The following is a 12,631-nucleotide window of genomic DNA, read 5'->3' on the forward strand; positions in this document are numbered from 1 at the left end:
AGAACAACCAGGGGGAGGGTATAGCTCAGTGGCAGAGCACGTGTTAAGCACACACAAGGTCCTGGGTTCAATCCCCAGTACCTCCATATAAACAAACAAATAAATAAAAAACCTAATTACCTCCCTCCCTGCTTCCCCCCAAAAAACAACCAGAATTAAAGAATACAGTAAGTGAAGTGAAAAATACACTAGAAGGGATCAACAGTAGACTAAACGAGGCAGAAGAATGGATCAGTGAGCCAGAAGACAGGGTAATGGAAATCACTGCTGCAGAACAAAAGAATGAAAAAACAAAGAAAAGAAATGAGGACAGTTTAAGAGATCTCTGGGACAACACCACATGCACTAACATTTGCATTATAGAGATCTGAGAAGGAGGAGGGAGAGAAAGGGCCTAAGACAATATCTGAAGAAATAATCACTGAAAACTTCCCTAAACTGGGAAAGGAAACAGTCATTCAAGTCCAGGAAGCAGAGAGAGTCCCATACAGGATTAACCCAAAGAGGAACACACCGAGGCACACGGTAATCAAATTGACAAAAATTAAAGATAAGAGAAATTACTGAAAGCAACAAGGAAAAAGCAACAAATAATATACAGGAGAATTCCTATAAGGTCATCAGATGATTTTTCAACAGAAACTCTGCAAGCCAAAAGGAAGTGGCACAATATATTCAAAGTGATGAAAGGGAAAAACCAACAACTGAGAATATTCAGCCCAGCAACGCTCTTGTTCATATTTGACAGATAAATCAAAAGCTTTATAGACAAGCAAAAGCTGAAAGAATTCAGCATCACCAAACCAGATTAACAACAAATGCTAAAGGACTTCTCTAGGTAGAAAAGAAAAGGCCACAATTAGAAACAAGAAAATTACAAAGTGGAAAAGTTATACAGGCAAAAACATACAGTAAAGGTAGGAAATCATCCCCACACAAACTAGTAGAGAAATTAATAGACAAAAGTAGTAACATCACCTTTATCGACAATTAGCAGTTAAGACAAACAATGAGATGTAACGTATAATATCAAAACCAGTAATCATGAGGGGAGTAGAGTAAAGGTGCAGGGTATTTAAAATGCATTCAAAACCAAGAGCTTAGCAACTTTAGACAATCATGTATATATACAGACTGCTATACCAAAAACTCATAGTAACCACAAACCAAAAATCTCTAATATATACACACACAACAGAAAAGGGAATCCCAAACACAAAATTAAAGATAGTTATCAAATCACAAGAGAAAAGAAAAAAAAAAAAGACCTACAAAAACAAATTAAAAACCGTGAACAAAATGGCAATAAGAACATACATACTGATAATTACATTAGATATAATTGGAGTAAATACTCCAACCAAAAGACATCGACTGCTTAATTGGATAAAAATCAAGATTCGTATACATGCAGTCTACAAGACAGCCACTTCAGATCTAGAGACATACACAGACTGAAAGTGCGGGGACAGAAAAAGGTATTCTATGCAAATGGAAATCAAAAGAAAGCTGGAGTGGCAATACTAATATGAGACAAAATTGACTTTAAAATAAAGACTGTTACAAGAGACAAAGAAGGACACTACATAATAATCAAGGGATCAATTCAAGAAGAAGATATAACAATGGTAGATATATATGCACCCAACACAGGAGCACCTCAATATACAAGGCAACTGTTATTAGACTTAAAAGGAGAAAGTGACATTAACACAATAATGGTGGACCCTGATACCTTACACCCATCAATGGACAGATCATCTAGACAGAAAATCAGTAAGGAAACACAGGCCTTAAATGACACATCAGACCACATGGATTTAATAATTGATATTTATAGAGCATTCCATTCCAAAGCATCAGAATACACATTCTTTTCAAATGCACATGGAACATTCTCCAAGACAGACCACATGCTGGGCTACAAAGCAAGCCTTGGTAAATCTAAGAAAACTGAAATCGTATCAAGCATCTTTTCCAAACACAAGGGTATAAGGTTAGAAATCAACTACAAAAAACTGCAAAAAACACAAACACATGGAAGCTAAATAATATGCTGCTAAACAACAAATAGATCACTGAAGACACCAAAGAACCAATTAAAAAACTACCTAAAGACAAAAATGAAAATATGATGATTCAGTATGTATGAGAGGCAGCAAAAGCAGTTCTAAGATGAAAGTTTACAGTGATATAAGCTTACCTCAGGAAACAAGAAAAATCTCAAACAACCTAAACTTACATCTAAAGCAACTAGAGAGAGAAGAACAAACAAAATGCCAAGTTAGCAAAAGGAAAGAAATCATAAAGATCAGAGCAGAAATAAATGAAATAGAGACTAAAAAAACAAAAGAACAGATCAAGGAAACTAAAAGCTGGTTCTTTGAAAAGATACACAAAATTGATAAATCTTTAGCCAGACTCATCAAGAAATAAAGGGAGAGGGCTCAAATCAATAAATTCAGAAATGAAAAAGAAGTTACAACTGACACCACAGAAATACAAAGGACCATAAGAGACTATTACAAGCAACTGTGCATCGATAAAATGGACAACTTATAAGAAATGAACAAATTCTTAGAAAGGTACAATCTCCCAAGACTGAACCAGAAAGAAATAATAATTATAAAAAGACCATTACTGTACTGAAATTGAATTAGTAATTAAAAGACCCCCAATAAACAGAATTCCAGGACCAGATGGCTTCAAAGGAAAATTCTACCAAACATTTAGAGATGAGTTAACACTTATACTACTGAAACTATTTCAAAAAAATTGCAGAGTAAGGAATTCTTCCAAGCTCATTCTATGATGCTACCATTTCCCTGACACCAAGACCAAACAAAGATACCACAAAAAAAGTACAGCCCAATATTACTCATGAACATAAATGCAAAAATTCTCAGAATACTAGCATAACAACTCCAATTAATACATGAAAAAGATCATACACCATGATCAAGTGGGATTTATCCCAGGGATGCAAGGATTTTTCAATATGCACAAATCAATCAGTGTTATGTCACATTAACAAACTGCAAATAAAAACCATATGATCATCTAAATAGGTGTAGAAAAAGCTTTTGATAAAATTCAATGTCCATTTATGATAAAAACTCTCAAGAAAGTGGGCTAACAACATACTCAATGGTGAAAACCTGAATACATTTCCCCTAAGATCAGGAACAAGACATGAATGTCCTCTCTGAACACTCTTATTCAATGTAGTTTTGAAAGTCCTAGCCACAGCAATCAGAGAAGAAAGAAAGAAAAGGAATCAAAATTGGAAAAGACGAAGTAAAACTGTCACTATTTGCAGATAACATGATATAACACATAAAAAAACCTAAAGATGCTACCAGAAAACTACTAGAGTTCATCAATGAATTCAGTAAATTTGCAAAATACAAAATTAATACACGGAAATCGGTTGCATTTCTATACACTAAAAATGAAATAGCAGAAAGAGCAATTAAGGAAATAATGCCACATACCATATCAAAAATATAAAATACCTAGGAATAAACCTATCTAAGGAGGCAAAGGACCTGTACTCCAAAAAGTTTAAGACACTGATGAAAGAAATTGAAGACGACACAAACAAATGAAAAGATACACTGTTCTTAGGCTGTAAAAATCAATATTGTTAAAAAGACCATGCTACCCAAGGCAATCTATAGATTCAAGGCAATCCCTATCAAAATACCAATGGCATTTCTCATAGAACTAGAACAAAAAATATCATTATATTTGTATGGAATCACAAAAGACCCCGAATAGCCAAAACAATCTTGAGAAAGAATAGAGCTGGAGGAATCAGGCTCTTCGACTTCAGACTATACTATAAAGCTACAGTAATCAAAACAGAATGGTACTGTCAAAAAACAGACATACAGATGAATGGAACAGGATAGAGTCCAGAAATAAACCCACATACTTATGGTCAATAAATCTAAGACAAAGAAGGCAGGAATATACAATGGAGAAAAGACAGTCTCTTCAATAAGTGCTGCTGGGAAAACTGGACAGCTAGATGTAAAAGAATGAAATTGGAACACTCTCTAACACTATATACAAAAATAAATTCAAAACGGATTAAAGACCTAAACTCCTAGAGGAAAACATAAATCACAGCAATATTTTTTGGCTCTGTCTCACTGAGTAAAGGAAATCAAAACAAAAATAAACAAATGGGACCTAATAAAACATAAAAACTTTTGCAAAGTAACGGAAACTATCAACAAAACAAAAAGACAATCTACAGAATGGGAGAAAATATTTGCAAACAATGTGACCAACAAAGGACTAATTTCCAAAATACACAAATAGCTCATACAGCTCAATATCAAAAAAAACAAACAACCCAATCAAAAAACGGGCAGAAAATATAAATAGACATTTCTCCAAAGAAGACATACAGATGTCCAAAAGGTACATGAAAAGATGCTCCACACTGCTGATTATTAGAGAAATACAACTGAAAACTATAATGAAGTATCATTGCACACTGGTCAGGTGGCCATCATCAAAAAGTCTACAAATAATAAATGCTGGAGAGGGTGTGGAGTAAAGGAAACTCTCCTACACTGTTGGTGGGATTATAATTTGGTGTAGCTGCTATGGGGAACAGTAAGGAGGTTCCTTAAAAACTGAAAACAGACTTACCAAATGATCCATCAATCCCACGCATGGGATGTATCTGGAGATAACTCTAATTTGAAAAAAATACATGCACCCCAATATTCATAGTAGCACTATTTACAATAGCCAAGACATGGAAGCAGCCTAAATTCCCATCAAGAGATGAACGAATAAAGATGTGGTATATGTACAATGAAATATTACTCAGCCGTAAAAAGGAATGAAACAATGTCATTTGCAGCAACATGGATGGAACTGGAAATCATCATACTAAGTAAAGTAAGTCAGACAGAGAAAGACAAGTATCATATGATATCACTTACATGTGGAATCTAAAAAAATATGGTACAAATGAACTTATTTACAAAACAGAAAGAGACTCACAGACATAGAAAACAAACTTACAGTTACCAAAGGGGAAAAGAGGGGTAAGGATAAATTAGGAGTGTAGGATTAACGAATATAAAATAGATAACCAACACGGGCCTACTGTATGGCACAGGGAACTATATTCAATATCTTGTAAAAACCTACAATGGAAAAGAACCTGAAAAAGAACAGATTTCTCTGTGTGTGTATATATGTATATATAACTGATCCATTTGCTATACACCTAAAACTAGCACAACACTGTAAATCAACTATACTTCAGTAAAGAAAAGAAAAAGATACAAACTTGTATGTATAAAATAGATAAGCAACCAGTATATATTCTACAGCACAGGGAATTATAGCCATTATCTTGTAATAACTTTTAATGAAGTATAATCTATAAAAATACTGAATCACAATGCTATTAACCTGAAACTAATATAATACTGTAAATCAACTATACTTCAATTTTTTTAAAAAGCAAAAAAATAAACAAGCAAACTCCTAGAAAAAAACAGATGGACACACATATTAAGATTTACTATTCTAAGAGGGAGGGTAATAACTCAGTGGTACAGCATGTGCTTAATTAGCACGCAGGAGACCCTGAGTTCAATCTCTAGTACGTCCATTACAGGGGGAAATAAAGAATCACTATCCTAGAATTCTAGATGATGAATATCAATTTGATGGTGAAACATTGTTCATAAATGCTATATGCTCTTATTTTATTTTTACATTAATATATCAGTGTTTTAAAAATTATTTAAATGCAAATGTAAATTTCTACTCAACAATTTTCAAACATTTACTGTTAACACACTTATGTCAGGTATGGTCACTTTTAAATTCAGTGGCTGCCTAATGTATTTTTAATTTTAGGATCAAAATCATTTTAATCAAGAAAATATGATAACTACATAAGTTCAAAACACTAAAGCTCTGAACATTTTTAAAAACAATGAATAGTTAAATTTACATATATGTAAATTTAAAAATATGTGCCATATACTATGTATATGTATTTACATGCAATACATTGTATATGTAAAAACTGTAACAATTCTACCTAATAAAACTGAAAAATGTAAATAAAAGAAAATTATATAATATAAAATCATAGCATAGTTCAACAAAACACAATTTTAAAGCTATAACCCATCTAGAGTTAATATTTGGATCATGAATTTAACAAAGACGCTAATATGATCAAAAAGATTTCAAACTGTAAGCACTTGAATGCGTACTCCCTGAATCATTCCCTAATGATTTTAGGTCACAATTAAATACTTAAAATCAATTATAAAAAATGGGTCTATATATTTCTATTATACCTGGGAATATTCTAAAGCAGGTGTCATATCCCTATTTCTACCTTTCACATAACTACTCAGAACCCTTCACAGGTGTAACAAATAAAACTGAACACTTACCAATACCTTGGGGCCGACTTAACCTTACAGGATTACTTTCAAATTTTTGGACATGAGGTGGGTATTCTTTCCTAGAAAAGGAAATTTATATAGTTTTATTCTAACAGAAAAAATTACTTAATATGAAAAAGTTGAGGGAATATTTACAATACATTTATTAAAAGCAAACCATAGCTTCTCTGCCATAAGAAAGTGGTACTATAATAGGACTATGGTACACAAATATACTAAAGCTTAATGCACTATAAGATCCCTAAGGGCAGTGACTATATTTTATTTAGACTGGCAATCTGTGAGAGCCCACAGTGGGCAGTCTTTCAAATAAATATTTAATAAATGAATCCAAATATTTGTCCTTTCAAAAGTCACTTTGGAAAGCTATATGTTTATTTCCCAAATGTAGAAAACTTTAGGTTGGAACTACCTTCATAATCAGTATAAAAATTTTGGGGAAGAAAATCGTAGTATTTCATTGGAATTAAAAAATTACTCAGCTTATATTAAATACTCAATTTGCCCCATTTTGCTGTAAATACTTCTAGTTGTTTAAAAAAAAATCAATGAATAAAGAAATAAATAGCAAGTAACGTATTGGTTTTGAGGATAATTTCAAAATCAGTACAAAAATGTTATATACAAAACTAGCAACCATGAAACAAGTACTTTGGTCTTGTAATATAACATGACTACATTATGGGGATATAATTACATTTTTAAAAATATATTAAATTACATTTCAGACTTCATATACAATCAAATTTCAGGATTTTGAACACAGTCCTTAGTAAATAAGGATCCTAAAATATTGTATGAGTCCAAATATACACTAGTTTGGAAGAAAAGCAAAAAATCTATAGCTAATTGTGGGATAAAAGCATTGAAGAGATCTGCAAAAAATGCAATAGACCAGGGAGCTAAATAGTATTTTCCCATCCTAAATAAAAGTTCCTAAAAATATTTCCATTTTATTTAACTTGGGTATAAGAGGTTATTTTGTTATTTGTAAATCCATTCAAACTAGTGATTGGTATCACAGGGCAATATAATTTAATTAATTAATTAGTTAAAAATCCTAAAGGAGTTTTCCTGTAAGGATTTCATATTCTTATATTGTGATAGTCAAAGCACGTAAATTGAAACCAAAATAAGAAAGTTACACAAGAAAATAATAAGATTTGTGATAATAGTGTTTTTGTGATAACCATTAGCAAATAGTGAGCAACATGTGCCAGGTACTGTTCTAAGTGCTTTGTATCTATTAATTATTTTAATCCTCACAATAACTTTATAAAGTTACTGCACTTTGTAGCACTTTGTAGATGAGGAAACTGAGGCACAATAAGGTTAATTAACCTGCCCACGGTCACAAAACCATTAAATGGCAACACCAGAATCTGAATCCTGGCAGATGGCATCGGTATTGATGAGTAATGATTTTTTTTATCATTATTGAGCAGCATTTGGTACAACTGGGTAATTTCCACACTGACAAAATTGTAAGATTCGTGAGGATATATATTGTGAAGAGAATCTGCCTTACAGATTGAAATACTAGTGCCATGAAAAAGAAGGTAGGTTTTCAGCTCCTAACTATATTAAGCTTTAAAACACACATTTTGATATTCTATACACTTTTACACTAAAAAGGATATAATACAGTCTTACGTTTAAACCAAATAATCAAGTTTTTAATCTCTAGTTTTCATAACTCTATACTTCAGAAAAATTAAGATACAAACTATAAAATGCAACTGAGGGAATGAATCTGAAGCAAAATATTACACAATTGTAGTAAACTCTGAAACCTCTACATATTACATTATTTTTTAAGTGGTGGACAACAGAAACAGTATATTCTTAAATACTAAGGATTATCAATAAAGAAAATAATATGACAGGGTGGCCAGAAAATCTGGAAATACAGATACTTTGGATTTTTGTCAATTTGAACCTGGTTACTTACTTATTCTGGGGTATTCTATAAGCAAGCATAGGTTTATTGAATAATAACTGACAGAAATCATCTGAGACAACAAATCACAGATGGGCAGGGACTGAAAATGCTGCACTAATTAACTCTTTTCTTTGCTGACACAGTGCACTGAACCATGAATTGCTGATGATGAACAAACAACACGCTGAATATACCACAAAATATCCAGCACCTATCATATACTGTAATGTAATGTTAAAACACTACTGTATTTTTGTGCACATTTCCAGACCTATGGCTGCTCTCTATCCAATAATTACTACATCTTTCCCTAGACAAACAGGGCAAATTAAGTTACTGTTTTAAAAAATATATTATAATGAGTAAATTACAGAAATAAAAGCATACCTTACGTTCAATGTAAGAGAAGTCAGAAGAAAAGTAGTATTGGTTTGATAAGAGAATTAAAATAACTTTAAGGCTATAAACTATCTTGAGTTCTTTAAAATTTACTTTTAAAAAAATTTTGTTAGGCAATCAAAAATGAGATTTTATGTTAATTTCTTGGTTTGAAGGTTCCATCACTCTACAGATACTAACATTTCAAACCCCAAACTAGTATGACACTTAAGGCTATGGTTTAATTTCCCAGTGGATTTTCTTTCCCATCTCAAAACAAACAGAAGCAGAGAACTGTCCCTGTCTTCTGTCTTCTACCAGGTGGAAGCATTTTTTTTTTTTTTTTTTTGCTTCTGAGGGTTTATGTTTTGTATATAAAGTTTTAAAGAAAACCTCACTTTATGGACCCAGTGTTTTACAAGCTGCATAAAATGAACTGGGGAGTTTTTTTTCTGTGTGGAACTGTTTGAAAAACATTAGAATGCTCTGCTTATTAAAGGTTATACAGGCTTCAGCCCTGAAAGTATTTTTTAAAAATAAACTTCATTTTACAGAAAGACTGGATTTGCTAAAGAGTTGAAAAGACAATTCAGAATTCACTTATATCCCCTACCCAGTTTTTCCTAATGTTAACACCTCCATTACCCTCATACATACGTCAAAAAAAAGACATCAACATTTGTACACTATTAACTAAACGCCAGGCTTTATTTGAATTTCACCAGCGATTCCACTAATATCCATTTCTTGCTTTAGAATCCAATCCAGGATCCACCACATTTAGTTGTCATGTCTCCTCAGTCTCTCTGCTTCTTGTTGTTGTTTTTGTTTGTTTTTTAATTTTTTTTTTATTTTGCGGGGGGTAATTCGTTTACTTACATTGTTCTTCATGATGTTAGTCATCTATTTTGTACAATGCCCCTGGATGTGGGTCTGTCCAATGTTTTCCTCATGATTAGACTAAAGTTGTAGGCTTTAAGGAAAGTGCCCTTCTCATCACATCATATCAAGGGTGTCATGATATCAGTGTTTTATTTATCACTAGTGATATTAACCTTGATCACTGGGCTAAGGAGTGTTTTCCAGGTTTCTCCATTCCAATGTTATGTATTGCTCCTTTCTATGTTCTATTTGAAGGCAAGCCTGCAAAGGGGCGGAGGGTAGTTAAACTACTTCCTGAGAAGGGGAGTATCTATATCTATTATTTGGCATTCTTCTGTAATAAATAACTGTCCATTTCCCCCAATTCATTTTATGCAGCTTGTAAAAATCCTAGAATAGTTCATAAATATTTATTCAATCATATGTATCAGCATGACTCATGGATAAATATCCATTTATTTTATACTTTATAATCCAATTGTTTCGGTTTTGGCCTCTGGGAGCTTTTTCAGTTGGCTCCTGTGTTCCTTTGATGTGACCTCACTCTTTTTTTAAATTCTGGTAAAATATACACAACATAAAATTTACAGAAATATGGAACATTTCACCAACCTGCATGTCATGCTTGTACAGGGGCCATGACAATCTCTGTATTGTTCCAATTTTAGTATATGTGCTGTTGAAGCAAGTACCCTTTTTTTTTTTTAAATACTTATTTGGATTCTGATACTACAAGATACTCCATGATCATTTTGTGTTTTCCCTAACCCACCCCGAGGATCAGCCACTTCTCCATGTTCCCTTTAGTAGAGTGGTATCAGAAACCAGGATCTGAGTGCTGTTTTCCTTTTTAAGTTGGTTTTAACTCATTTTATAAATCGTTCCATTGCTCTAACTGATCTCAAAAGATGTAAATTTTCATAAATTTGTTTGGGTTCATTTTCCATTAAAATCCATTATCCCAAACTCATGTTTAAACTGAAATCAATCTAGTTTTTGAAGAGATGTATTAAAATCTTCCACAGTTGTACTATAACCAAGAACTTTAAAAATATATATATTAGGGGAGCTTTATACGTTTAGTTGTTATACTCTTATAGACTGTGTCTACTATAAAATGTGCTCCTTTAACCTATTTAGTACATCTAATCCTTAATTCTATCTCACTTTTTGCTAAAATTCTACTCATGCTTTCCTTTTGTTTACTTACCTTTTGACTCTAAATACCCCTTCACTTACAACTTGTTATTTTGTATTTGATTCTTGCAAACATCATGTAGTTGGGTTTAATCCAATTAGTTTTCACTGTTTTCTCTTTTCCCCTGTTCTTACCGATGTGCACAATTATTATTCATTTTTCTCCCCTAGCTAATTTAACAATAGTCACCTTCCCTCTCTCAACCCTTATTTTAATTGCATATTTCTGTTCATTAACATGCTATCAAGATTCCAACTACTTCTCTCAAGCAAGATGTTCTACTGTATCCCCAAGGGGATAAGGTCTTTAAAATCCTTTTATTTCCCTGTCCTACCTCACTCAATCTCCCTCCCCAAAAAAGGTCTTAAGATTCCTTTTACTTCTGCCTTTCTATCTCGACCTCCCTAATTCCTGAGATAGCTTTGAATACTTAGTCACAGATTATTACTGATTTTCTTTTGTAGATATCTCTATATGGTAAGTGGAACATGCTTAGCCTTAACTGAATGCCAATGACTTAAGTTTTTAATTGCGTCAAATTATAAATCATATACAAAAGATTACTTTTACTCTCAAAGATTTATCAGGTAATGTCACTTCTCTACCTAAAATGCCTTGAAGGTTTCTAGTGAGTGCATCAATATAAAACCTAAACCCTTCATATCACCTTACAAAGTCTTTTATGATCTAGGAGTCCTAGCTGACCTTGCCAAACCCACCTGGTAACATCTTCCCCTTTGCTTTCCACTTCCAGTCATAGTGGTCTTTCTTTCCATTCTTTGAACATGCTAAACTCTTTCCTGCATTAATATCTTAGTACCAGCTCTTCCCTATCTGGAAAAGTTATCTCTATGATCATGGTATGGCTGACTCTTCATTCAGTCCTTGGTTAAGTGTCAGCTTCATAGTAAGGACTCTTTCTGAATAGACAATCTGAAGAAACCATACTGTCACTCTCTATCACATCATCCAATTACACTTTCTTACAAAGAACTTATTATTTGGTGTTTTACTTGTTAATTATCAGTTTTTGCCCATCAAAATGTAAACTACAGGAGTGCAGGAATTGTCTGTTTTGTTCATCACTATATCCTTATGCCTAGAACATAGCAGACACTTGACAAATATTTGTAAGGAATAAATGTGTGTAACTAAAAGGCAGTAAGTAATTAGAAGAGTATTTATCAGGCCGAACAATTGTATAAACACTGCTGTACAAGGATGGTAATGTTACCAAAACTGAACCACTAGCCACCATGCAGAGCCACCATAAAGTAATTCAGAGTATTAATTTGACAGCCTATGTGCAAATACCATAATTCAGGCACTTGAAAGGCACTGTAAACTTGTTTATATTTATTAATTAGATAGGTTAGCTGGAAACTGAACATACCTTGATTCTCTAGTCTATTTACTGTCTTACGTCCTAGTCTTTTTCTAGTGTTTTCATATCCAGTCACTGTTTTCTTCACAGTGTGCATAAATTATTATGAGGCAAGACATATCATTCTTCTCTTCCCTCACTTACTCTTCTTTTTAAAGAGTAAATCTATTGCTCTTTTTAAATATTTACTCTTCTAAATGAACTTTAGAATCAGTTGGTCAAATTTATTAAAATAACATCGAAGTCACCAGGATTCTTGACCAAAATTGCATTAAATTTACTTTAACAAGCACTGGTATCAAATAACCAACCATGAAACTAATATCTACCTTAGATCAGGTTCTTTAGAGATATTTATAAAGGATTTATACATCATTAATTTCATTACT

The 12,631-nt window shown here is 32.7% G+C and overlaps 1 protein-coding gene and 1 non-coding gene across 6 annotated transcripts in view; both read right to left on the reverse strand.

The window, feature by feature from the left end:
• SENP6 (SUMO specific peptidase 6) overlaps positions 1-12,631 on the reverse strand; it is a 108,210-nt gene that overhangs the window by 53,237 nt on the left and 42,342 nt on the right. For all 5 annotated transcript variants that reach the window (XM_031455951.2, XM_031455950.2, XM_010998731.3 and 2 more), the window contains one exon: positions 6,447-6,517. In XM_031455951.2, coding sequence (XP_031311811.1) covers positions 6,447-6,517 — 71 coding nt within the window. The remainder of the gene's footprint in view (positions 1-6,446; positions 6,518-12,631) is intronic.
• On the reverse strand, positions 10,249-10,352 carry LOC116154531 (U6 spliceosomal RNA). The gene has a single exon (XR_004138506.1). It is a non-coding gene; the product is annotated as a U6 spliceosomal RNA (small nuclear RNA).

This window comes from Camelus dromedarius, chromosome 6, assembly GCF_036321535.1.
Source record: "Camelus dromedarius isolate mCamDro1 chromosome 6, mCamDro1.pat, whole genome shotgun sequence".
Lineage (NCBI taxonomy): Eukaryota > Metazoa > Chordata > Mammalia > Artiodactyla > Camelidae > Camelus > Camelus dromedarius.